Source organism: Hemitrygon akajei, chromosome 8 (genome assembly GCF_048418815.1).
Source record: "Hemitrygon akajei chromosome 8, sHemAka1.3, whole genome shotgun sequence".
Lineage (NCBI taxonomy): Eukaryota > Metazoa > Chordata > Chondrichthyes > Myliobatiformes > Dasyatidae > Hemitrygon > Hemitrygon akajei.
Genome location: NC_133131.1, coordinates 52,944,643 through 52,972,642, shown reverse-complemented (window position 1 = coordinate 52,972,642; position 28,000 = coordinate 52,944,643). Strand labels below are relative to the sequence as shown.

General features: G+C 41.1%; 1 protein-coding gene across 1 annotated transcript; it reads left to right on the top strand.

Moving 5' to 3' along the window:
* Positions 1-128: 128 nt before the first annotated feature.
* c1qbp (complement component 1, q subcomponent binding protein) lies at positions 129-24,115 on the top strand. Its single transcript, XM_073053865.1, has 6 exons — positions 129-420; positions 7,268-7,418; positions 9,650-9,737; positions 20,882-20,977; positions 22,869-22,991; positions 23,687-24,115. Exons 1-6 carry the CDS (start codon positions 189-191, stop codon positions 23,831-23,833), a joined length of 837 nt encoding a protein of 278 aa, XP_072909966.1. The 5' UTR covers positions 129-188; the 3' UTR covers positions 23,834-24,115.
* Positions 24,116-28,000: the final 3,885 nt, after the last annotated feature.

Genomic DNA, 28,000 nt, shown 5'->3' with positions numbered 1-28,000 from the left:
AATTGGCGCTGTTGACCACCCTGACCTCACTTCCCGTGTTCTGATTGGTGTGTTACTTTTTGTCCCTCCTCCGTGCGCTCGCAAATGTCTCGTCCCCAGGACGATTGGTTGATTTGGCAGCGGTAAGGTTTGTACAGGTTCCGGTGCCGGGTTACGCGTCCGCGCGTGTGCCGAGAGGTCGAATCGCCATGCTGAAGGTGTTTGGCCGGGTTTTGGGTTCCGCCGCCCGGCTCGGCTCCTGGACTGCTCCACCGCCGCAGCACCTCTTTCTCCTGCGGCATGCCGGCGTCAGCCCCGGGGCCCGCGGTCTCGCCCGCTCCATGTGGCTGCTCTGCAGTTCCGACCTGAGGCGTGGTGTGCTGGGGTCCGGGCGGCCCCTCAACGGCGCGTCCTGCGGCTGCGGGGGTCTGCACACCGAAGGTAAGGGGTCATACTTCAGTTAAGTGGGGTTCCAACACACAGCTAGAGAGGGGAGGAAGTGGCCCACACGCCGAGGGTGACCGGGAACCGGCACCTTGCCATCTCCACTCCCTTGATCTGAAATAATCTGGGACGGGAGGGCAGGCAGCATGCGTGGTGGGACTCCTCCACTCAATTCCAGCAGAGGTGGAACTGTGCAGAGCTCAATTTGTTGTAATTTCACTGGTGGAATTGCCATGTGTATTCTGAAAGTGAAAGGAGCTTTTGCCATGCAGTCAGATCGTCACTTAGGTACACCGAGATAGTTTAAAAATGCAGATTATAGAGTTGCAGTTAAGAGACCAATACACTCAGTGGCACTTTATTAGGTGTACCTCTTTCAATAGACAGTAGACAGTAGGTGCAGGAGTAGACCATTCGGCCCTTCTAGCCAGCACCGCCATTCACTGCGATCATGGCTGATCATATACAATCAGTACCCCGTTCCTGCCCTCTCCCCATATCCCTTGACCCCCGCTATCCTTAAGAGCTCTATCTAACTCTCTCTTGAATGCATCCAGAGACTTGGCCTCCACTGCCTTCTGGGGCAGAGCATTCCACATATCCACCACTCTGGGTGAAAAGGTTTTTCCGCATCTCTGTTCTAAATGGCCTACCCCCTATTCTTAAACTGTGGCCTCTAGTTCTGGACTCACCCATCAGCAGGAACATGCTTCCTGCCTCCAGTGTGTCCAATCCCTTAATAATCTTATATGTTTCAATCAGATCCCCTCTCATCCTTCTAAATTCCAGTGTATACAAGCCCAGTCGCTCCAATCTTTCAACATATGACAGTCCCCGCCATTCCGGGAATTAACCTTGTGAACCTACGCTGCACTCCCTCAATAGCAAGAATGTCCTTCCTCAAATTTGGAGACCAAAACTGCACACAATACTCCAGGTGGGGTCTCACCAGGGCCCTGTACAGCTGCAGAAGGACTTCTTTACTCCTATACTCAATTCCTCTTGTTATAAAGGCCAGCATGCCATTAGCTTTCTTCACTGCCTGTTGTACCTGCATGCTTGCTTTCATTGACTGATGTACAAGAACACCTAGATCTCGTTGTACTTCCCCTTTTCCTAACTTGACTCCATTTAGATAGTAATCTGCCTTCCTGTTCTTGCCACCAAAGTGGATAACCTCACATTTATCCACATTAAACTGCATCTGCCATACATTTGCCCACTCACCCAACCTGTCCAAGTCACCCTGCATTCTCATAACATCCTCCTAACATTTCACACTGCCACCCAGCTTTGTGTCATCGGCAGATTTGCTAATGTTACTTTTAATCCCTTCATCTAAATCATTAATGTATATTGTAAACAGCTGCAGTCCCAACACCGAACCTTGCGGTACCCCACTGGTCACAGCCTGCCATTCCGAAAGGGACCTGTTAATCACTACTCTTTGTTTCCTGTCAGCCAGCCAATTTTCAGTCCATGTCAGTACTCTGCCCCCAATACCATGTGCCCTAATTTTGCTCACTAATCTCCAATGTGAGACTTTATCAAAAGCTTTCTGGAAGTCCAGGTACACTACATCCACTGGCTCTCCCTTGTCCATTTTCATAGTTACATCCTCAAAAAACTCCAGAAGATTAGTCAAGCATGATTTTCCCTTCATAAATCCATGCTGACTCGGACTGATCCTTCTACTGCTATCCAAATGTGTCATAATTTCCTCTTTTATAATTGACTCCAGCATCTTTCCCACCACTGACGTCAGGCTAACCGGTCTATAATTCCCTGTTTTCTCTCTCCCTCCTTTCTTGAAAAGTGGGACAACATTAGCCACCCTCCAATCAGCAGGAACTGTTCCTGAATCTATAGAACATTGGAAAATGATTACCAATGCGTCCACGATTTCTAGAGCCACCTCTTTAAGTACCCTGGGATGCAGACCAACAGGTCCCGGGGACTTATCAGCCTTCAGACTCAACAGTCTATCCAACACCGTTTCTTGCCTAATATAAATTTCCTTCAGTTCAACCTTTACCCTAGTTCTTTTGGCCACTATTACATCTGGGAGATTGTGTCTTCCCTAGTGAAGATAGATCCAAAGTACTTGTTCAACTCATCTGCCATTTCCTTGTTCCCCATAATAAATTCACCCGTTTCTGATTTCAATGGCCCAATTTTGGTCTTAACTATTTTTTTGCTATTCACATACCTAAAGAAGCTTTTACTATCCTCCTTTATATTCTTGGCTAGTTTTCCTTCGTACCTCATTTTTTCTTGGCGTATTGCCTTTTTTGTTATCTTCTGTTGCTCTTTAAAAGCTTCCCAGTCCTCCGGTTTCCTGCTCATTTTTGCTATGTTATACTACTTCTCTTTTATTTTTATACTGCCCTTTACTTCCCTCGTCAGCCACGGCCGCCCCTTACTCCCCTTAGGATCTTTCTTCCTCTTTGGAATGAACCGATCCTGCACCTTCTGCATTATTCCCAGAAATACCTGCCATTGTTGTTCCACTGTCTTCCCTGTTAGGTTATTGTTCCATTGAACTTTGGCCAGCTCCTCCCTCATAGCTCCATAGTTCCCCTTTTTTAACTGTAATACTGACACATCCAATTTTCCCTTCTCAAATTGTAGGTTAAAACATATCATATTATGGTCACTACCTCCTAATGGTTCCTTTACCTTGAGGTCCCTTTCGTTAGAACTTTTGAAAGATTTTGACAAGGACAGGCCATTCAGCCCAACAAAGCTTGCCAAAGAGATCACTATTGATTTTAGATTTGAAAATTTCCAAAGTACTATTCTCAATTGCACAACTAGTTTGTTTCATGTGTCCACAACTTGCTGTGTGAAGAAATGCTCCCTGATGTTAGTCTGAAACCTCCCTTTAACCAGTCTCCACCTATGGCCCCATGTCCTTGAAGTAGCAGCTGGCATCCACCTCAATGATTTTGAACACTTCTATCATGTCTCCTCTCATTCTATGTCTACTTAGGCTAAAATGTAGATCGCAAGTATCTAATCATTTGGCAGCAACTCACTGCATAAAAGTACGTGACATGGTCACAAGATAGCTGTTCAGACCAAACTTTAGAGTGGGGGAAAATGTGATTCTGACCATGGAATAACAGTTGATGTCAGACAGGCTTCATTATCTGGGAAACTGCTGAACTTCTAAGATTTTCATGCTCAATGGTCTCTGGAGTTTTCAGAGAGTGGTGTGAATGTTTTAAAAGAAAAGTCCAGTGAGCAGCAGTTCTGCGGGCAAAAACTCTTTGGTTAATGAGTGAGGGTAGAGGTGAATGGCCTGATTGGTAAGAACATAGCTGACAGGGAGGTGGTAGTAACTTGTTACAACAGTGGCATACAGAAGAGCATTTCTGAATACACACATGAAGTGGGTGGGCTTCCGCTGTAGAGGACCATGAACAGTCCTGATAAAGTGGTCACTGATTGTATTGCAAGGATGAGGAAGGAAGGGATTGAGAGGTCTGTAGTTCACGTAGTGCATGAGAGGTCTGTTCAAGAGTCTGTTGAAAGTGGAATAGAGTCTTTCCCTGATCCTGACCTTGTCTGATGAGCTTCGTTGATAAAGTTGCTCTTTTTCCTTATCACACATAAAGAGGCCTTTTGTCATCCTATATCTCTGATAACATTTTGCACCCATCAGTTCTGTGATTCTTCCAGGAATTGCGGCCCTGTTTGAGTTTTGACCCAAAGTGGTGACAATTCCTTTTCTTCAGTAACCCTCCCCCCGTGCTGCCTGATCCTCCAGCAGACTGTTGCTTTACATTCCAGTGTGTCCGTTTTGTGTATTGTTATGTACCCCTAGGGTTCATATTTTCTGTGGACTATCACTTTAAAATGTCGGGAGAATGAGACTGGCTTTTGGACACTGTTTGAGCTGTTACACAGAGAGAGAGAGAGACAGAAACTGCTCGAAAAATTGATCTTATGGTTTCTCTACAAGCTTGTTTACCTTTCCACGAGGACACTTGCCTGCTTGTAAAAGTTCTTACAGAGCGAGGCGGGACAGCCGATGTCCAACATGTGGAGATAAATACCAGGTCCACTGATACACAGGGGACACACAGTTTCGGACACTGAACGAGCTTTGTTGCACCCACAGGCAGGTGGGGTTTTTGGAGGATCGATTCGGGGAAATTGATCAGTGGCTCTAGCAGTGTGAAAAGGTGCGACCGGTGGGGAATTATTTGTGCATCCACCCTCACCTGGGTGATAATTCCATCACTGAAGAACGGTCGTACGTGTTGTGGTCACAGTCGGTGACTTCAACAGGATTTCGGAAGACAACGGGAAGATCGACGGCATCAGCTCACCTCACTCTCTCTCCAACGTTACTGAACTGAACTATCTTCATCTAAGACTATATCATATAACCACATAACAATTACAGCACGGAAACAGGCCATCTTGGCCCTTCTAGTCCGTGCCGACGCTTACACTCACCTAGTCCCACTGACCCGCACTCAGCCCATAACCCTCCATTCCTTTCCTGTCCATATACCTATCCAATTTTACTTTAAATGTCAATACCGAACCTGCCTCTACCACTTCTACTGGAAGCTCATTCCACACAACTACCACTCTCTGAGTAAAGAAATTCCCCCTCGTGTTACCCTTAAACTTTTGCTCCCTAACTCTCAAATCATGTCCTCTTGGACAAGATAGAGGCAGGAAATATGTTCCAGATGCTGGGAGAGTCCAATACCAGAGGGCATGGTTTGAGAATAAGGGGTAGGTCATTTAGGACAGAGTTAAGGAAAAACTTCTTCTCCCAGAGAGTTGTGGGGGTCTGGAATGCACTGCCTCGGAAGGCAGTGGAGGCCAATTCTCTGGATGCTTTCAAGAAGGAGCTAGATAGGTATCTTATGAATAGGGGAATCAAGGGATATGGGGACAAGGCAGGAACTGGGTATTGATGGTAGATGATCATAATTTCCTACCAAAATGGCGGTGCAGGCTCGAAGGGCCGAATGGTCTACTTCTGCACCTATTGTCTATTGTTTGAATCTCCCCTGCTCTCAATGGAAAAAGCCTATCCACGTCAACTCGATCTATCCCCCTCATTATTTTAAATACCTCTATCAAGTCCTCCCTCAACCTTCTACACTCCAAAGAATAAAGACCTAACTTGTTCAACCTTTCCCTGTAACTTAGGTACTGAAACCCAGGTAACATTCTAGTAAATCTCCTCTGTACTCTCTCTATTTTGTTGATATCTTTCCTATAATTCGGTGACCAGAACTGTACACAATACTCCAAATTTGGCCTTACCAACTCCTATACTCAATGCTCTGATTTATAAAGGCCAGCATACTAAAAGCTTTCTTCACCACCCTATCCACATGAGATTCCATCTTCAGGGAACTATGCACCATTTTTCGTAGATCCCTCTGTTCTACTGCATTCTTCAATGCCTACCATTTACCATGTATGTGCTATTTGGATTATTCCTACCAAAATGTAGCACCTCACACTTTATCAGTATTAAACCCCATCTGCCATCGTTCAGCTCACTCTTCTAACTGGCCTAAATCTCTGCAAGTTTTGAAAACCTACTTCATTATCCACAACGCCTCCTACCTTAGTATCATCTAATCCAATTTACCACCCCATCATCCAGATCATTGATGTATATGACAAACAACATTGGTCCCAGTACAGATCCCTGAGGCACACCACTAGTCACTAGCCTCCAACCTGACAAACAGTTATCCACCACTGCTCTCTGGCATCTCCCATCCAGCCACTGTTGAATCCATTTTACTACTTCAATATAAATACCTAACGATTGAACCTTCCTAACTAATCTTCCGGGTGGAACCTTTTCAAAGGCCTTACTGAAGTCCATGTAGACAACATCCACTGCTCTCCCTCGTCAACTTTCCTAGTAACCTCTTCAAAAAATTCAATAAGATTCGTCAAACACGACCTTCCACGCGCAAATCCATGTTCACTGTTCCTAATCAGACCCTGTCTATCCAGATAATTATATATACCATCTCTAAGAATACTTTCCATTAATTTACCCACCACTGATGTCAAACTGACAGGCCTATAATTGCTAGGTTTACTCTTAGAACCCTTTTTAAACAATGGAACCACATGAGCAATCCATTCGCCCCTGGGTTTGAAAGAGCCTAGTTTTGTTCCTATTTCCTCACTTATGTACATATATATCATTGCTAACCTGTTTGATAGATCTGCATTTATAGTACTATATTGCGTAGTTACTAATAAACACTATTGGTTAATAGCAATACCAGACTCCAAAGTGTTTTCCATTTCTGCTGGTTCTGTAACCCGTCACGAGGTACGTGACAGTATGAACCAACCAGTGGTGAAAGAAGCACCCAGTGGTCACATTGAGATGTGCCAGACAACAGCAGAGACCAGGATTCTACCTGAGATGTTGGGGTGGTGTGAATTAGCTGCCCCACCTTCTCTGCTACATTGATTGGCCTGCCTGCCAGGCATAATTCAGCTCTTTTGTCCAAATTCTGGGTAGTGCATCTAAGAGTTATTTTTACTTGTGTATGTTTATGATTGTGGTGCATGGTAATAAATGGCATGTATCGTAAAGGTTAGCGCACGCAGCGTTATTACGGCTCGGGGCGTTCCGGTGTTTGAAGTTCAATTCCGGCACTGTTCTGTATGAAGTCTCCTCGTCTCGTCCGCATAGAAAGCACAGGGTTTCCCCGAGCACTGTGGTTTCCAACAAAGGTGCGCCAGGTAGCTTAATTAGGTTAGAATTAATTATAAGTGGAATGGCTACTCATTAAATAACAGTTTTCAGCCAGCAACTTCTTCATTTGCTCTCCAGGTGACAAAGCATTTGCAGAATTCCTGATGGATGAAATCAAAGAGGAAAAAAAGATTCAGAAGAGTTCCACCCTGCCAAAAGTCTCCGGAGGCTGGGAGATCAGATTGAATGGGACAGAAGCAAAACTTGTACAAAAAGTTGAAGGTGAAAGGTAAATGAAACAAACATCTTCCCTGCTGACTCATTCAGTATTGGTTCCCCTGTGCCTGTTCCTTCCTTTTTCCATCTGCTGTTCTCCAGAGCATGGTGCTGGTTTTGTTTAAAACCACTGTAACAATAAAGCCAATACCAGTCTTAGTAAGATTAATACCTGGTTGAGCTAGTGTTTGAGTCTTGCTGAGGGAGTGTTGGATTGTAAAGGATTGAAAGTGGGTCATTATTTGACAGCACTTTACTCTTTAATTTTATTGATAGAATGAACGAATTTCAAAGCAAATGGATGTTTTCTTTTAATGGATATTACCACCAGACAGTAAGAAGTGCAATAATCATAATGTGTCTTAATGATGTTGGCAAAGAAATTGGATTGGTAAAGAACTCCTACTGTTCTTTGAACACTGCCGTTAGATCTCAGTAAATAGTGACAGTACAAATTCCAGTACAGCCCCAAGACTTTCTAACTTGTGCAATATTTAGCACCAGGTACAGATCTACAGGAGGCTGCCATTGGGTACAAGGTTCACTGTTTTGGTGAATAGGGGGAAGTAGTATCGTTTGAATTTGAAATAAACGTGTTAATGTAATAAGCATCAATAGACGTTTAAAGTGTGGGGATAAACTCGAGATGTAACATCACAGGAAACTTTGGTGTGTGTGTATTGGATAACTGTTCCCTTTGTAAACGTAGAACAGTACAGCACAGGAACAGGCCATTCAGCCTGTGGTGTTGTGCCGAACCAGCTGTAAAGCAAATCAAAAACACCCAAACACTAATCCCTCCATCTTCCTTATATCCATGTGCCGATCCAAACGTCTCTTAAAAGCCTCCAATGTGTTTGCCTTGACCACCATACCAGGCAGCGTATTCCAATGCAAAGTGTAAAATTACCATTATAACAAGATTAAGCTATAGTCAAAGATAATAGATGTTTTTAAAAAATATGGTAGGGTGAGCATGCTGGAGTTGGTGCAAGGCCGTGTGTGGGGTTCTGAGTATGTATGAGGTAGCTATGAGTTTCAGTTGGACAATCTCAGATGAGAGAGCCATGCTGCCACATGGACTGCTGAGACCCTGGTCAATCTCGTTAATGCTTTGTGGTAGGGGGGCTTTTATATTTAGGAGTGAAAAAAATGCTGAAGTGGCAGCACCATTGCCCGGCTAAATTGGCTATAAAGGCTAACCCTAACCCTTGATATAACTCCAGCATTCTGAGGACAAGTTCTCTCCCCCTCTCCCCCCCCCCCCCCAAGACACACACACACACACACACACACACACACACACACACACACACACACACACACACACACACACACACACACACACACACACACACACACACACACACACACACACACACACACACACACACACACACACACACACACACACACACTGCGGTGTCTGAAATTTGTTGATTGAAAGAGGCACAAACGCCCATGACAATTTAGAATACTTGTCTGTGGACTTGAAGAGCTGTGTCCTGTGGGGTTACAGACCCGTGCTAAAAGCTGGGATTAGGCTGGATAACTCTTGCACCCATTGTGTGGCTGGAAACAAGCCCACTGTCTGTGCCAGCCACCATGTACCCATCTTTGCTAATCCCATTTTCAGAGCTTTGCCTTCTGTGTTGTGAGTAACTGCCTCCACCACCCAATCAGGTATGGCATTCCTGAAAAGTTCTTTCTCACATTTCTTCAAAATTCTAACTTAAACTCATGCTTAAAGGCATCTCTGCACAAAGGAAAAGTTCCTCACTATCTACCTGATCTATGCCCTGCAAAATTTAGTGTAGCTTGGTTCTCTCCACATGATTCTTTGCTTCAAAGAAAACACACCCAGTGTGTCAGGCCCATCCTGACGGCTGAAATGTTCCATCCAAGGCAACATTCTGGTGAACCTTCTCTCTGCCATCTACAGTGAAGTCCCATCCTCTAACAGAAGGCCACTGATGGATTGAAGGTCACAGTTTTTGGCTTACAACTTTTCGGGTTCTATAATGAAGTTTAGAAATTAACACAAAAATCTGATCTTTTTTTCCAGTGATCATAGACTTGGGTGGGAACAGTAGATGTCAAAGTTGTCTGTTTTTCAAGTTACCTTGCAAATAATTCAAAACTCGTATTTAGTTTAACATTAGCAATTACAGTCTAAGCAGTGCAGGTTTCCTGCAGTAAAGCTTGTTCCTGGGGATGGTGACTTTTCATGTCTTCCTGTTGTAGGATCACAGTTAGTTTTAACGTTAACAACAGTATTCCACCAACGATGGAAGAGGCTCAACAGGAAGAACAGAAGGATGCTGAGAATGAGGTGAGACAAATGGTTGTTCTTTGTCACCGTAAGTCTATCTCTGCCGAATAGATCTGGGAGGTAGTTCTGTAACTGCTGTGAAGTATGGAAGGTGGGGTGATGATTCAGTGGGATCTTCTACAGTAGAGGTTGCTGGTACAAGGTGAAGTGGTTGATCCTGGTAACCGGCTGGCCATCAAGTTTGGAGTTGTGTTGTAGTAGAGCATGGGAAGGTTAGTCAAGTCTGTTCTGCCATCTTGTAGGATCATGGTTCAAGTAATCTTTTTTCGTAAGTCACCTTGTACATCTAATTTATTAGCCATTGATTCTAATATTAAAATATATCTGACCCACGAGCATGACGCAGCATCCTTAGCCTTGCGACAGTACTCAAGAAATTGCTCTTGTTTGTGTTCTTACTGCCATGTCCTGTCATTACAGGAAAGACATTGCAATAAGGATAAAATATCCTTGTCATATACTTGCCGCATATACTTGTGTATTTCTCCATCCATTTAAACTCATGCACAAGACCCTTTCATGTGGTCTGTCCTCGTTGCAGCTCAATAGTTAGGGAGACGTAGGAGATTCTGCAGCAGCAAAAGAGACACCAGGAGAGTGTGTTGTCTCCCAGGTGCTAGGGTCCCAGGGTGTCTCTGAGCATTGCAGAATATTCTAGAAGGGGAGGGTGAGCAGCCAGTATATGTTGATAACAATGACATAGGCAGGAGAGGGGTAGAGGTTCTGCACAGTAAGTTTAGGGAGTTAGGAAGGAGGCTGAAGAGCAGGACCTCCAAGGTGGTAATCTCCAGATCACTGCCAGTGCCACGAGCTGGGGAAGGTCAGAACAGGAAGATAGCGCAGATGAATGAGTGACGGAGGAAATGGTGCAGGGGGCAGGGTTTCAAGTTCTAGGATCACTGGAATCTTTCCTGGGGAAGGGTTGATCTGTACAAGTGGGATGGGTTGCACCTGAACTGAAGGGGAACCAATATCGTAGAAGAGATCAAACACGAGGAAATCTGCAGATGCTGGAAATTCAAGCAACACACACAAAATGTTGGTGGAACACAGCAGGCCAGGCAGCATCTATAGGGAGAAGCACTGTCAACGTTTTGGGCCGAGACCCTTCATCAGGAATGACAGAGTCTCGGCCCGAAACGTCGACAGTGCTTCTCCCTATAGATGCTGCATGGCCTGCTGTGTTCCACCAGCATTTTGTGTGTGTTCATAGGAGAGATGTTTGCTAATGATATTGGGGAGGGTTTAAACTAGATTTGCAGGGGGGTGGAAACTGAAGTGAAGAGGCAGGGGATGGGGAGGTTGGAGCACAAGTAGAGACAGCTTGTAGGGAGTTTGTGAGGAAGGATGGGCAGATGATAGAGCAAAGAACCACTCAGTCAGATGGTTTGAGATGAGTCTATTTTAATGCAAGGAGTATCATAAACAAGGCGGATGAACTTAAGCGTGTGGAGCAATACATGAAACTGATGTTGTGGCCATTACAGGGACTTGGATGAGTTGGGCATGAATGGCTGCTGTGTGTGCTGGGCTTTAAATGTTTCAGAAAGGACAGAGGGAGGCAAAAGAGGTGGCAACATGGCACTGTTGATCAGAGATAGTGTCACAGCTGCAGAAAAGGAGAAAGATATGGAGGGATTGTCTACGGAGTCTCTGTGGGTGGAAGTTAGGAACAGGAAGGGGTCAATCACTACCGGGTGTTTTTTTTATAGGCCCCCCCCCCCCCCCAATAGTAAGAGACATCGAGGAGGAGCAGATAGGGAAGGAGATTCTGGAATGGTGCTGCTCTTTATATTCTATACCTCTAGAAATGAATGCCAACATGGCATTTGCCTTCTCACAACCAACTCAACCTGGAGGTTAACCTTTAGGGTATCTTGCACAAGGACTCCCAAGTCCCTTTGCATCTCTGCATTTTGAATTCTCTCCCCATCTAAATAATAGTCTGCCATTTATTTTTTCTGCCAAAGTGCATGACCATACACTTTCCAACGTTGTATTTCATTTGCCACTTCTTTGCCCATTCCCCTAAACTATCTAAATCTCTCTGTTTTCTCAACACTACCCACTCTTCCATTTATCTTTGTATCATAGGCAAATTTAGCCACAAATCCATTAATCTCATAGTCCAAATCATTGGCATACATCGTAAAAAGCAGCAGTCCCAACACGGACCCCTGTGGAACTCCACCGGTAGCAGCCAGCCAGACAGACAGAATAGGATCCCCTTATTCCCACTCTCTGTTTTCTGCCGACCTGCTAAAGCTTCACCCATGCTAGTAACTCCCTTGTAATTCCACAGGCTCTTATCTTGCTAAGCAGCCTCATGTGCAGCACCTTGTCAAAGACCTTCTGGAAATCCAAGTACACTACATCTACTACATCTCGTTTGTCCACCCTGCTTGTAATTTCCTCAAAAGAATTGCAATTGGTTTGTCAGGCAGTATTTTCCTTTCAGGAAACCATGTTGACTTTGGCCTATCTTGTCATGTGCCTCTAGGTACTCCGTAATCTCATCCCTAACAATCAACTCCAGCAACTTCCCAACCACTGATGTCAGGCTAACAGGTCTATAGTTTCCATTCTGCTGCCTCCCACCCTTCTTAAATAGCGGAATTTGAAATTTTCCAATCATCTGGTGCAATGCCAGAATCTATTGATTCTTTCTTTTCAAATCTTTTTTCTTTTCAAATCTTTTTATTAGTTTTTTGAAAAAAAACAGAAGAAAAATATTGTTACAAGACATTTGAGAGTACATAATAGATTGATAAACATTCAAATATATATTGATCCATACATAGAATCTCTCAAACTCATATAATAATATAAATGATTAAGAAAAACCCCCCCCAAAACAAAAAAAAAAAAAACAACAACTAAATAGAAAAAGAAAACTAACCAACATGGGCAATCGCATAATGTTATATATATACAGTAGTGCCTATGACTCCCAACCTCCATCCACACAATTCAGGATAGTGACAATAAGGTTCAGGATCAGACCGTATAATTCATATGAAAATGCTGGATAAATGGTCTCCAAGTTTCCTCAAATTTAACTGAAGGATCGAAAACCACACTTCTAATTTTTTCTAAACTTAAACAGGAAATAGTTTGGGAAAACCACTGAGATACTGTTGGAGGATTGGCTTCTTTCCAATTCAGTAAAATGGATCTTCTAGCCATTAGTGTAATAAATGCAATCATTCGTTGGAATGAAGCGGATAAACACTTATTATCCATCATTGGTAGGCCAAAAATTGCAGTAAAAGGGTGTGGTTGGAGATTAATATTTAAAACTCTTGAAATAATATTAAAAATATCTTTCCAATAGTTATGTAAGCAAGGACAGGACCAAAACATATGAGTCAACGAAGCTATATCAGAATGACATCTATCACAGGTTGAATTAACATACGAGTAAAATCGAGCAAGTTTATCTTTAGACATATGAGCTCTGTGTACGACCTTAAATTGTATTAGAGTATGTTTAGCACATATAGAGGATGAGTTTACCAATAATAAAATTTTTTCCCATTGCTCAGTAGAAATAGGGCAATGCAGTTCTTCCTGCCATTCCTTCTTAATTTTTTCAGATATATCTGGTTGTAGATTCATAATCATATTATAAATGATAGCAACAAGACCCTTTTGACAAGGATTAAGAGCTAAAATTCTTTCTGTAATGTCCAATGGACATTCTTTCGAAAAAGACTTTAGTTCATTATATAAAAAATTTCTAATTTGTAGATATCTAAAAAAATGGGTTTTAGATAAATTATATTTATTAGATAATTGTTCGAAGGACATAATGTTATCATCCAAAAACAGATCACGAAAACATGTTATACCTTTTGTTTTCCATAAATAAAAGGCTTGATCTATGGAAGATGGTCGAAAAAAGTAATTAGCTGTTATAGGGCTTGACAGTATAAACTTATTCAAACCAAAAAATTTACGAAATTGAAACCAGATTCGTAATGTATACTTGACTATAGGATTAGTTATCTGTTTATTCATTTTAAATAACGAAAAGGGAAGTGAAGATCCTAAGATTGAAATCAATGAGAAATCTTGCACAGATTTACATTCCAAATTTACCCATTGTGGGCCAGCAACTGTAGTCGATTCTTGTGTCCAAAATATCAAATACCGTATATTAACTGCCCAATAGTAAAATCTTAAGTTTGGTAGAGCCAAACCGCCCTCCTTCTTAGGCTTCTGTAAATATTTTTTAGCTAACCTAGGATTTTTGTTCTGCCACAAATACGACGATATTTTAGAATCAACTGTATCAAAAAAAGATTTAGGAATAAAAATTGGTAATGCTTGAAATAGGTATAAAAATTTAGGTAGTATCATCATCTTAATGGCCTTAATTCTACCTACCAAAGACATAGATAGTGGGGACCACCTATTAGCAAGTTGCTTAATTTGATCTATTAAAGGCAAAAAATTAGTTTTAAATAAATCTTTATGTTTTTTAGTAATTTTAATACCTAAATAAGTAAAATAGTCTGTAACAATTCTATATGGTACCCGATTATAAATTGGAGTATGCATATTTAATGGAAAAAGTTCACTCTTATTAAAATTCAATTTATACCCAGAGAAGTTACTAAATTGAGCAAGCAAAGAAGAAATAGCAGGAATAGATCTTTCAGGATCAGATATATATAATAACAAATCATCTGCATATAATGATACCTTATACATCGTCTCCCCGCGGGTAATACCTAAAATATTGGGTGATTCACGAATAGCTATAGCCAAGGGTTCCAAAGCAATGTCAAATAATAAAGGGCTTAAAGGACAACCTTGCCTTGTACCCCGAAATAGTTGAAAAAAAGGGGATCTTTGATTATTAGTGAAAACCGAAGCTAAAGGTTTCTGATATATTAATTTAATCCATGATATAAATTTTGAACTAAAATTAAAATGTTGCAAAGTATTAAATAAATATGACCATTCGACTCTATCAAATGCTTTTTCGGCATCTAAGGAGATGACACATTCTGGGATTTTAGATGAAGAAGTATAAGCAATATTAATTAATTTTCTAATATTAAAAGATGAATAACGATTTTTAATAAATCCAGTCTGATCCTCAGAAATAATCCGAGGCAATATATTTTCTAATCTAACAGCCAGGATTTTACTAAAAATCTTAAAGTCCATATTCAGCAAAGATATAGGCCGATAAGATGCACATTCAGTGGGATCTTTATCTTTTTTAAGAATTAAAGAAATAGAAGCTTCATAAAAAGATTGTGGTAGTTTACCTATACTTAATGCATCTTTAAAAATTTTACAAAGCCAAGGAGAAAGTATAGAAGAAAAGGATTTAAAAAATTCTGCAGAAAAACCATCTGGGCCCGAAGCTTTACCCGAGTTCATTAAAAAAATGGCCTTTTCTATTTCAGACTCCGTAATAGGTGTATCCAAAATTACACTATCCTCAGCAGTTACTTTTGGAATATTCAATTTCCTTAAAAATTCACTCATTATAGAAGAGTCTTTAGTACATTCTGATTGATATAAAGAATTATAAAAATCTTGAAAGGCTATATTTATCTCTTTGTGATCAATCGTCAGAGTACCATCTTGTTTACGAATCTTAGTAATTTGTCGCTTATCCGAAACAATTTTCAATTGGTTAGCTAGTAATTTACCAGACTTATCTCCATATGTATAAAATTGAGCTTTCGATTTAATTAACTGACTTTCAATCGAAGAGGTTAACAATAAACTATGCTCCATTTGAAGTTCCACCCTTTCTTTATAAAGTTCTTTACTAGGGGTCAATGCATAAATCTTATCAATTGCCTTAATTTTATCAACTAATGTTGATATTTTAGAGTTAGTTCGTTTCCTAACTCCGGCAGAATATGAAATAATCTGTCCACGAATATATGCCTTAAAAGTATCCCAGAGAGTTCCACTAGAGATGTCTACTGTGGAATTTATTGAGAAAAACAAATCAATTTGCTGTTTAATAAAGTTAATAAAGTCAGAGTCCTGCAGTAAAACAGAATTAAACCTCCAACTTTTAGTACTAATATGTGAATCCGTCACCTTAATAGATAACTTCAAAGGTGCATGATCAGATATAACAATAGAGTCGTATTTGCAATCCATGACATCTGTAAGGAAGTGCTGATCAATGAAAAAGTAGTCAATCCTTGAATAATTATGATGCACATGGGAAAAGTATGAGAACTCTTTATCATTAGGGTGTAGAAAACGCCAGATTTCACAGATAGCTGAATCAATCATGAAAGAATTAATAAGAGAAGCCGATTTGTTCGGAAGAGTTTGAATGGGTTTGGATCTATCCATCAAAGGGTTTAAACAACAATTGAAATCCCCGCCCATTATCAATCTGTATTGATTCAAATTAGGAAAGGATGTAAATAAACATTTAAAAAATTCAGGACAGTCAGTATTTGGAGCATAAACATTAACTAAAACAACTTTTTGATTAAAAAGCAACCCAGTAATAAGCAAAAATCTACCTTGCGGGTCTGAAATTGTTTCATGATGTATAAAAGCAGTTGATGAGTCTATAAAAATAGAAACACCTCTCACTTTGGCTTGCGAATTTGAGTGATACTGTTGGCCCTTCCAAAACCTAAACAACCTCTGACTATCCACCTTCCTAACATGAGTCTCTTGTACAAAAATAACATTCGCATTCATTCTATGGAATACTTTGAATACTTTTTTCCGTTTAATCGGATGATTTAAACCATTAGTATTCCAAGAAACAAAGTTAATAGTCTTATCCATATTGACAATATATATTACAGTTAACATATAGGTTTAAAAGAAAAGTGAACTCATGAACTCGGAAGGGGAAAGTAAGTTCAAAGGGAAGCCGGAAGTCACAGCACCGCAGCCATTTTAGTAGTTTCATATAAGCCCATGAAGTAAAACTAAGCAAAAAGCAAGCAAAAAAAAGAAAAAAAAGAAAAATCTCCCTCCCACCACCCTCAAAACCCCAGGAAAAAAGCCAAACAGAGGCAAGCGAGCGATCTAATACTAAAATTACCCCCTTGTCTCAAGACGGCAACTCAGACGTAACAAAGTTAAAAAAAATACAAACAACCCACATTATAAAAAAAGGGTTGATATAGGAAAAATTAAAATATAAAATTAGTGTTATAAATGTATATTATCAAAAGGGTTAAAAAAATTAAAATAATAAATGAAGGTTTAACACTTTCGAACAAATCAAAACAGTTATGACGCTACAGACACTGGAGTCTGTCGGGAAGAAGAAACGCCATTTTATTCTTCCAAATCTTAATATTCAAATGCTAAAAATATAAAAAAAGAGCGTATATCGATTAAAAAAAGAAAAAAAAATAACCCTAATAGGTCATCTTCAACATTAATCGGTTAGTAATATATAAAAATATGAAATCGGAATAAACCCGGTAGAAAAAAGAGAGCTTTAATCATATATAAGAAATATATATGAACCGTATCAAAAAAGAACCCAAACGTCAATCTATACCAGATCCAAATCTATAGGCTAGATTACATTGATCAGCCCGATCAAATGTCATTGTTCCAGGAAACCTTGAGCATCCGCTGGCGATTTAAACAGCCGAAAAGATCCATCTTGAAGGGTGACTCTCAGGTGTGCTGGAAACAGCAACGCTTGCTTGTAGCCTTTCTGGTGAAAATTCGACATAACCGATCTGAAAGCCAGCCTAGCCCGTAGTACTTCGGGGCTATAGTCCTCCAGAATGCGAAAATTAAAATTTTGATAGGTTATCATACCTTTTTTACGAGCCGCACGAATCAGTCGTTCTTTGATGTGAGGATAATGGATCCTGAGAATTATGTGCCGTGGTTTCAGATTTGAATCTGCCCGATATCTAGAGACTCTGTGAGCCCGATCGATTAATGGGGGGTTATCCAGGACATCTTCGCCCAGGACATCCACTAGAAATTTGGAGAAGAAAACGGTCAGATCACCGCTTTCAAATTTTTCCGGGATTCCAATTAACCGAAGATTTTGTCTTCGAGAACGATTTTCCAAATCAGTAATTTTAGCTTTATAGCGTTCCATCTGTTGGGTCGTCGAAGTTTGCTCTTCTTGCATTTTTTCGATTATACGATCCTTCTTACGAGCAGCTTCTTCAAGAGCCAAAATGCTTGCTTGTTGTTCATTTGATTCCCGTGAAAAGGTCAGGAACTTTTCTTCGAGTGATCTCAAACGATTGTCATACTGTGCAAATCTTCCAAGTAATTTTTTCTCCAATTCATCAAATCTAGCGTCTATAAACTTCACAACAACTTCTAAAGTTAACGGTTCTTTCGTCTGTTTCGGTTCTTTTGCTCTAGACATTTCAGCGGGTTGAGAGTAATTCAAATAGTTTTTTAAAAAAATTCTATATGTTTAGACCCCTTTAAAATAAGTTTAAGGGGTGTTTGTAGGTTAAAAAAAACGTAAAAGGTTTGGAGCAAAGCCTAGATGCGGTTTACTCCATGAGCGCCATCTTGAGACTCCCAGAATCTATTGATTCTTGAAGGATCATTGTTAATGCCCTGCAATCTCTCCAGCTAAAGGTTCAAGAAACTAGTTACTGGTAGAGTTTGAGAAAATTACAAGAGTGCCAGGAAGGAACTCAAGAATGAAATTAGGAGAATTAGAAGGGGCCATGAGAAGGCCTTGGCGAGCAGGATTAAGGAAAATTGGGGTTTCTACAAGTATGTGAAGAGCAAGAGGATGAGCCATGTGAGAATACCACCAGTCATGGGCGAGAGTGGAAACATGCATGGAGAGGCAGGAGGTAATTAATGAATACTTTGCTTGAGTATTCACAGTGAAAGTGACCTTGGCAAATGTGGGGATGTCTTGCGGTAGACTAAAATGCTTGAGTGTATAGACGTTAAGACAGAGGATGTGCTGGAGCTTTTGAAAGGTATTAAGTTAGATAAGTCATTGGGACTGGATGGGATATATCCCAAGCTACTGTGAGAAGGGAGAAGATTGCTAAGCCTCTGGCAATTATCTTTGCATCATCAATAGGGATGAGAGAAGTACCAGAGGATTGGAAGGTTGTAAATGCTGTTCCCTTGTTCAAGAAAGGGAGTAGAGATAACCCAGGAAATGATAGACTAGTGAGTCTTATTTCTGTGGTGATCAAGTTGCTGAAGATCCTGAGAGGCAGCATTCCTGAGAATCTGGAGAGACACAATCCAATTAGGGATAGTCATCATGACTTTGTCAAGGGCAGGTCATGTCTTACGAGCCTGATTGAATTCTTTAAGGACGTAACAAAGCATATTGATGAAGGTAGAGCGGTAGATGTAGTGTTTCTGGATTTCTGTAAGGCATTTGATAAGGTTCCCCATGCAAGACTCATTCAGAAAGTAATGAGGCATGGGATCCAAGGAGACTTTGCTTTGTGGGTCCAGAATTGGCTTGCCCATGGAAGGCAAAGAGTGGTTTTACGTGGTTCATATTCTGCATGGAGGTCAGTGTTGCACAGGGATCTGTTCTTGGACCCCTCCTCTTTGTGATTTTTATGAATGATCTGGATGATGAAGTTGAAGGGTGGGTTAGTAAGTTTGCGGACGACACAAAGATTGGGGGTGTTGTGGATAGTCTGGAGGTTGTCAGAAGTTACAGTGGGACATCAATAGGATGCAGAACTGGTTGAGAAGTGGCAGATGGAGTTCAGCCCAGAGAAGTGTGAAGTGGTTCATTTCAGTAGGTCAACCATGGGATTGAGTTCAAGAGCTGTGAGGTAATGTTACAGCTATATAAGACCTTAGTTAGAACCCACTTGGAATAATGTGCTCAGTTCTGGTCATCTCATTACAAGAAGTATGTGGATACTATAGAGAGTGCAGAGGAGATTTACAAGGATGTTGCTTGGACTGGGGAGCATGCCTTATGAGAATACGTTGAGTGAACTCGGCCTTTTCTCCTTGGAGCAACAGAGGATGAGAGGTGACCTGATAGAGGTGCATTGATAATGAGATAATGAGAGGCATTGATCATGTGGATAGTCAGAGGCCTTTTCTCAGGGCTGAAATGGCTAGCACAAGGGGGCACAGTTTTAAGGTGCTTGGAAGTAGGTACAGAGGAGATGTCAGGGGTAAGTTGTTTTTTTAATGCAGAGAGCGGTGGCTGCCAGAGATGGTGATAGAGGCAGATAAAATAGGGTCTTTTAGGAGACTTAGAAAAATAGCTGCTCCAAGGAGAAAAGGTCAAGTTCATTCAACCTATTCTCATAAGGCATGCTCTCCAATCCAAGCAACATCCTTGTAAATCTCCTCTGCACTCTCTATAGTATCCACGTACTTCTTGTAATGAGATGACCAGAACTGAGCACATTATTCCAAGTGGGTTCTAACTAAGGTCTTATATAGCTGTAACATTACCTCACAGCTCTTGAACTCAATCCCATGGTTGACCTACTGAAATGAACCACTTCACACTTCTCTGGGCTGAACTCCATCTGCCACTTCTCAACCAGTTCTGCATCCTATCGATGTCCCACTGTAACTTCTGACAACCTCCAGACTATCCACAACACCCCCAATCTTTGTGTCGTCCGCAAACTTACTAACCCACCCTTCTACTTCTTCATCGAGGTCATTTATAAAAATCACAGAGGAAGGGTCCAAGAACAGATCCCTGTGGAACACCACGGTCACTGACCTCCATTAAGTGATTTTCTTTTGTAAACAACTGAAGCTCTTGCTCTAGTCCCTATCGTCTGCGCCTTTCTTTTCCCTACTTAGCCTGTTAATCAATTCTACAACATTCTAACAAGTCGTTCTCTGCCTTGTTGGTCATCCTGTCGCGCACGATCTTTTAATGCAGCATATCACCAACTGTCTTTAAAAATCCATTATTTGTGAAGGAAGCAGAGTTTTTGGTTGTATTTGTATTTTATGAATCTCGGAGTTTGATAGATATAAATTGGGATAATCAATAAAAGGATTGATCAACTGGTGAGTCTCATTTTATAGCTGCAAATGGGTGAGATCATTTGGTGCTATTTGGGGAGGTCGATGTGCCTGAAGTCATTCTAACAAAACAAAAAAAAAAATTGTATCTGGAATGCCATTGGAGTACCGCTGCTGTGCATCTAATAAATAATTGAATTCATTCACAGCCTGAAATTATCTCTACTCCGAACTTTGTTGTGGAAGTGACCAAACTGTCGAATAACCAGAGCCTGGTGTTTGACTGCCATTATCCTGAGGATGAGGTGAGTATTTATACAAAACTCATTGCAATTAACTACAATGTTCCAGATGTCAATTAGAGGCTCTACCCAATGCATAGCGTTTAAAAACAATTAAAAGCAAACAATGTTCCTTTAGCCCTTTTCTCCCCACCACTGATTGGCTGTGCCCCTGGCCACTTTGACCCAGTGTCATGAAGAAGTGGTGTGCATGAGGAAGACAGGTAAAAGTAGGTCCCAGATTGAATGTGATTCAAATGAGAGAAAGTTACAAAGCAGTGGCTGTGTTCAGTGAAGCAGGAATAGTGTTGAGCAAGGGTAATCCTATGGAGCTGAGCTTTGTAGAACATGGGTGGGATCTGTAATCATAGAATCACAGGAGGAGTTCCTCCTGTACAAAAGGGACGGGTTACACCTGAACCCAAGGAGGGCCCATGCCCTTAAGGAACAGCAGGATAGATGGCAGATTGGCTGACTGGGAATAAAGGGGAAAGTTTCAGGTTGACTACAGGTGACGTGAGATGAGATTCCCTAAAGGTTAATTTGCAGGTTGAGTCAGCTGTGAGGAAAGCAATGATAGCATTAATTTCGGGTGGACCAGAATATGGGAGCAAGGATGTAATGCTGAGGCTTTATAAGGCATTGGTCAGACTGCCCTTGGAGTATAGTGAGCAGTTTTGGGCCCCTTATCTAAGGAAAGATGTGCTGACGATGGAGAGGGTTCAGAGGAGGTTCACGGAAATGATTCTGGGATTGAAAAACTCATCACTGATTGGGCCTGTACTCTCTGGAATTCAGAAGAATGAGGGGAGATTTCATTGAAATTTATTGAATATTGAAAGGCCTTGAACAAGTGAATGGGGAGAGGATGGGATCTAAGACCAGAGGGCACAGCCTCAGAGGGACATACATTTGTAACAGAGATGAGGAATTTCTTTAGCCAGATGGTGGTAAATCAAGAATTCATTGCCATAGGTGGCTGTGGAGGCTAAACTTTTGAATATATTTAAAGCAGAGATTGATGGGTTCTTGATTAATTAAGGTGTCAAAGGTTATGGAGAGAGCAGGGGAATGGGGTTGAGAGGAATAATAAATCTGACATGATGGAATGGTGGACTCAATGTGCCAAATGACCTAATTCTGCTCCTATATCTTCTGGTCTCATTTTAGAAAGTGGCAGGTTACTGCTGTGCATAACCACATCAGTGCTGCTGGTATTTCTAACATGGACCCTTCTGAGCAGGGGAAGATGTGGGAATGTGTGTTGTTTTGGTAAATGCAGAAAGGTTTATAATGAGGAAGTGTTATTGATCTGTAGCATTTAACTGATTACGTTCCCCAGATGCTGCTTGAATTCTCCCAGCGTTTGACTTTTACAGAAATAGATTTATTACCACTAACTTATGACATGAAATTTGAATGTGGCAGCAGTACCGTGCCGACTTAAAATTACTATAAATTACAAAAATAAACAGTGCCAAAAAGGAGGGCAGAAAAGTCATGATTATTCCAGATTCATAAATAAAACTTGTAACAAAAATAGGGTATGTTGGAGGTACAGTAGCAGATGGTGATTACAGGAATGTCCAAGAAACAAGTGGATGGACGTGAGCATATTTACTACTCATTTCCGAGTTCAAAGTGGTGTTGGTGGACTCCATTATATTGTGGCAGGACTTGTGGTGATGTTTCTTCAATGTGAGATTGACTACGAATAGTTGGAGATCTTTTGGAAAAAGAATAGTTAGTGTTAGAGGTGAACCTGCATAATTTCACTCTATTTAACAGGGCCATTTTTTAAACACCTGGATGTAGTGTTTAATCTTTGGATATAATCCACTTACAATGGGTGCACTCCCTCGTTTTGAGTTTCTTGTGTTATTAACATGATAACTATTTGTGTTTAAAATAACAGATTGGGCATGGTGAAGAGGATGAGAGTGACATATTTGCCATCAGGGAAGTCAGTTTTCAGCCCACTGGAGAGGATGATTGGAAAGATACCAGCTATACCCTTAACACAGATTCCCTAGACTGGGTAAGTGGTCTGCCTATAATATGAATTTGGAACTCCAAGGCAAGTTCCTTTTTTTCTTTTTTCCTGCATGAGATCTTCCATCCAGTTATGTATTATCTGGTCTGCTTAAGTTTCTCTTGCTATTTTCATGTTCACTGATTTATTCCATGGAACAGCTCACCCTCTGGTTAACAATGCAGAGACTGATCCTGTGGTAAACAGACATTGCTTCTGTCAGTCCCTGAAGGGAGGATAATCCAGGTTTGCCTAATCTTGTAGCTCCTACAATCTCATCCTGGTAAACCTCTTCTGCACCTTCTCCATATCCTTCCAAGCGCTGTCTGACTGAAGTTTTGTATAAATACAGCATGACATCTGTACTTTTAAACTCAACACCCCTATGTGAATACCATATGCCCCCTTGCATAGCCACTTTTAGTGAACCATGGACATGAGCCCCAAGGTCCTCTGTATTACTTTAACCTGTCATTAACTGTATTTTTTTTTATGCTTGGTCTCCCGAAGTGCTACACCTCACATTTGCCTGGGTTAAGCTATCTGCCAATTCTCTGCCACTTCATAACTGATCAAATATATTGCTGTAGTCTGAGAGTCTTTTACTCTGCTCGTCTCTGTACCCTCTCCAGAAACCGTTGTATTCACCTGTTACTGTTAACTGTACTGAGTGACCCTAATTCACCTAATTGCTCCCATAGGCCCTCTATGACCATCTGATGGACTTTCTTACTGACCGTGGGATCGATAATAAGTTTGCTGATGAACTCGTTGAGCTGAGCACTGCGCTGGAACACCAGGAGTACATCAAGTTTCTCGAAAACTTAAATAGTTTTATCAAGTGCTGATCATTTCCTTTGTCTCCCTGCTTTTTGACTTTATAATGGTCTGAATGTTCACAAGCTTTAAATTATTTTACAATAGATTATGTACAAAGGTATCTTCTGGTACTCCACTCTTTAATTGGCTTAATTATGTGAAAGATTCTGGAATAGCCGAAATAATGTCTAAATTGCACAATGATTATGAGAATGTTATCCAAAAAGCAGGCACATTAGCAACTTGTTTATATTGTAACTAAATTAAGATGTAACTGGGAAAGATGTCTTGAATAAAAATGTCCAATTGAATTATTGTGATGCTTTGCATTTGTGAGATGGAAGAAGGGGAAGAACATGTATTCAACTCCAAATGAAATTGCATTGCATAAAATTGTCATTCATTTTATTTCACAAAATGCTGTTTTCATATTACCAAGATAATCCAATTCAGTTTCTTCACAGATGTGATTGCTGGCTATGCCAGTGGTATATCCTGATGCTTGGTCAGCAGGGGGGACCTGATTTCCAGAGCCGTCTGTGGAATATGCATGCTTGCTCTGTGATCGGGTGGCTATTCCCCAGCATTCCAAAGACAAGTTCATAGATTAACTGGTTGTTGTAAAGTGGTCCTTGTATGTACTTGGGGGGAAGAAAAGAATAATAAGAATAATCTTTTTTAAATGTAAGATTGCTGTAAATAACTGGTTGATGAAGATGCAGTTGTGATGAGGCTTTCACTTTAAGATTCTCGGGAGTGCCTTCCTGAGACAATTTTATTACAGTATTAGGAAGGGTGACCAAGGCCATCGAATGGCATTACAACAATGGTTGATCTGCTCAGCTGCGATATGCTGCAGTTCATCTTTCTGATCTTTGGCCAACCTACTGCTGAATGGGGAGAAATTTACTGACACTGCACAGATAAATCACAAGTGATTTGTAGAACATGAGTATTTATGATAAATATGATTGAACTAGTCTGTCATAAAGGCAGGCCAACAATTCTACTTTATTGAATGAATTATCCCCACTGGTTCAAGAGGATAACTTCACTTGCCCCATCACTGAACTGTTCCCACAATCTGTGGACTCACTTTGAAGGACTCTTCATCTCATGTTCTCAATATTTATTCCTTGTTTATTTTTCTTTTGTATTTGCACAGTATGCCTGCATCAAAAGGAATCTCAGGGTTGTACATGATGACATTTTGACAATAAATTTACTTCGAATGTGGCATCTGAAGGGTGTCATATCAACAATGCAGCATTCATGCAGTATTGGTCTCACCTTGGCAATGTAACTAAATTAGATCATGTGCTTGCTGACTGTAACTTTAGAGTTGCAGTGTCTCAGATTAAAGTAAATGGCAATATTACAATAACGAAGTTGGCATTAGTTCATTTTGCTCTGCAGCTTGCCCTGAGGCCACACAGATTACTTACTGAGAAACTGCTCAGATAACCTTTAGAAAATCCTGACGATTTGGTATCTGGCTCACCAGCTAATATTCACTGCATGCCCTTCAACTCATCTTAGGCTCCTGGCTCGTAAGCGCTCATTAAATCCACCTGGCTCACTGGGAAATACATGAAGATACTGTATAGTATCTTAATTTTAAAAAATTGTGATTTTAATAACATCCAATAGTTCAGAAAATGTGTTAATTCAGCTTTGAAGTCCCAGATGTACCAGATAGCATTCTACTATTTTTAAGAGGGTTGAACATTTTTGTACTGCGAGTATCATAGAAACCTACAGCCCTTTGACCCACAATGTTGTGCCAACCATGTAACCTACTCTGGAAACTTAAGAATTTCCCTACTGCATAGCCTTCTATTTTTCTAAGCTCCATCCAAGCGTCTCTTAAAAGACCCTATTGTATGTGCCTCTACCACCATCACTGGCAGTGCATTCCACACACCCACCACTGTGAAAAACATACCTCAAACTTCCAAGCACCTTAAAACTATGCCCTCTTGTGTTAGCCATTTCAGCCCTAGAGGAAAAAAGCCTCTGACTATCCACACGATCAATGTCACTCATCATCTTGTACACCTCTATCAGGTCACCTCTCATTCCAAGGAGAAAAGGCCAAATTCACTCAACCTATTCTCATAAGGCATTATGAGAATCCAGGCAACAGCCTTGTAAATCTCCTCTGCACCCTCTCTATAGTATCCACATCCTGTAGTGAGACTAGAACTGAACACAGTATTCCCAAGTGGGGTCTAAGGTCTTATATGGCTTTAACATTACCTCACGGCTCTTGAAATCAATCCCATGGTTGATGAATGCCAGCACACCATACACCTTCTTAACAACACTATCAAACCTGTGCAGCAGCTTTGAGTGTCCTATTGACACAGACCCCAAGATCTCACTGATCCTCCTCACTGCTAAGAGTCATACCATTAATATATTGTCTTCAAGTTTGACTTACTGAAATGAACCACTTCATACTTGAACCTCATCTGCCTCCTCAGCCCAGTTCTACATCCTATCGATATCCCGCTGTAACCTCGGACAACTCCACAGACTATCCACAACACCCCCAACTTCTGTGTCATCACCAAACTTACTAACCCACCCTTCTACTTCATCTAGGTCATTTATAAAAATCAGAGGAGGGGTCCCAGAACATATCCCTGCAGACCACCACTGGTCACCATCCTCCATGCAGAAATTGAACCATTCACAACCACTTTTTGCCTTCTGTGGGCAAGCCAATTCTGGATCCACAAAGTCGCCTTGAATCCCATGCCTCATTACTTTCTGAATGAGCCTCATCTAGGGAACCTCATGAAATGCTCTTCCTTCATCAATGGGCTTTGTTACATCCTCAAAGAATTCAATCAGGCTCGTGAGGCACAACCTACCCTTGACAAAGCCATGTTGACTATCCCTAATCAGATTATGTCTCTCCAAATGCTCATAAATCCTGCCTCTAAGGATCTTCTCCAATAACTTACCCATCACTTTAATCGCGTAACTTGTTAATATAGGATTTATAGGATATTTTAAATCAATGACCAATTTGTCTAATATTGTTTAAGATCAGATCATATAGCCTGCCAGATTTGTTCAAGAAATAAATTGTGAATATTGCTTTGATTTTCTTAAAAATCACTGAAAAACAATCTTAGCCTCAGCATTTTTGTGTTAGACAGGAGTATTGATCATACATTCAGCTAACACCTCTGCATTCATTATTACAAAGGGTTCACAAATCACGATGGTCCTTGAGGAAACCAAAGAGTATTTTCCTTTTCATTCTACATGCACAAAATGCTGGTGGAACACAGCAGGCCAGGCAGCATCTATAAGGAGAAGCACTGTCGACGTTTCGGGCCGAGACCCTTCACCTGTGAGTCGGCTGGTGTGGTATACTGCATCCGGTGCTCCCGGTGTGGCCTTTTATATATTGGTGAGACCCGACACAGACTGGGAGACCGTTTCGCTGAACACCTACGCTCGGTCCGCCAGAGAAATCAGGATCTCCCAGTGGCCACACATTTTAATTCCACGTCCCAGTCCCATTCTGATATGTCTATCCATGGCCTCCTCTACTATCAAGATGAAGCCACACTCAGGTTGGAGGAACAACACCTTACATACCAGCTGGGTAGCCTCCAACCTGATGGCATGAACATTGACTTCTCCAACTTCTGTTAATGCCCCTCCTCCCCTTCTTAACCTATGCCTGTTCTCCATCTCCCTCTGGTGCTCCCTCCACCACCCTTTCTTTCTCCCGAGGCCTCCCGTCCCATGATCCTTTCCCTTCTCCAGCTCTGTATCACTTTCGTGAATCACCTTTCCAGCTCTTAGCTTCATCCCACCCCCTCTGGTCTTCTATCATTTCACATTTCCCCCTCCCCCCACTACTTTCAAATCTCTTAGTATCTTTTCTTTCAGTTAGTCCTGACGGAGGGTCTCGGCCTGAAACGTCAACAGTACTTCTCCCTATAGATGCTGCCTGGCCTGCTGTGTTCCACCAGCATTTTGTGTGTGTTGTTGTTTGAATTTCCAGCATCTGCAGATTTCCTCGTGTTTCCTTTTCATTCTGTTCATTTAAGTATGTCAATCAAATCCTTTCAACAAAGGCAACATAAATAGGCACCAAAAATGTGGCTGAAGCAATGAACTGTTATTTTGTCCCATCCCCAAATACAGACAAAACTTATGATTGCATCCTT

What these genes read in the sequence shown, in the direction of transcription:
- c1qbp (XM_073053865.1), top strand. Translation starts at nt 189, where the DNA reads ATGCTGAAGGTGTTTGGCCGGGTTTTGGGTTCCGCCGCCCGGCTCGGC. An exon ending in AGAAGGATGCTGAGAATGAG is followed by an intron (nt 9,738 to 20,881) that starts GTGAGACAAATG and finishes ATTCATTCACAG; the next exon opens with CCTGAAATTATCTCTACTCC. An exon ending in ACACAGATTCCCTAGACTGG is followed by an intron (nt 22,992 to 23,686) that starts GTAAGTGGTCTG and finishes TTGCTCCCATAG; the next exon opens with GCCCTCTATGACCATCTGAT.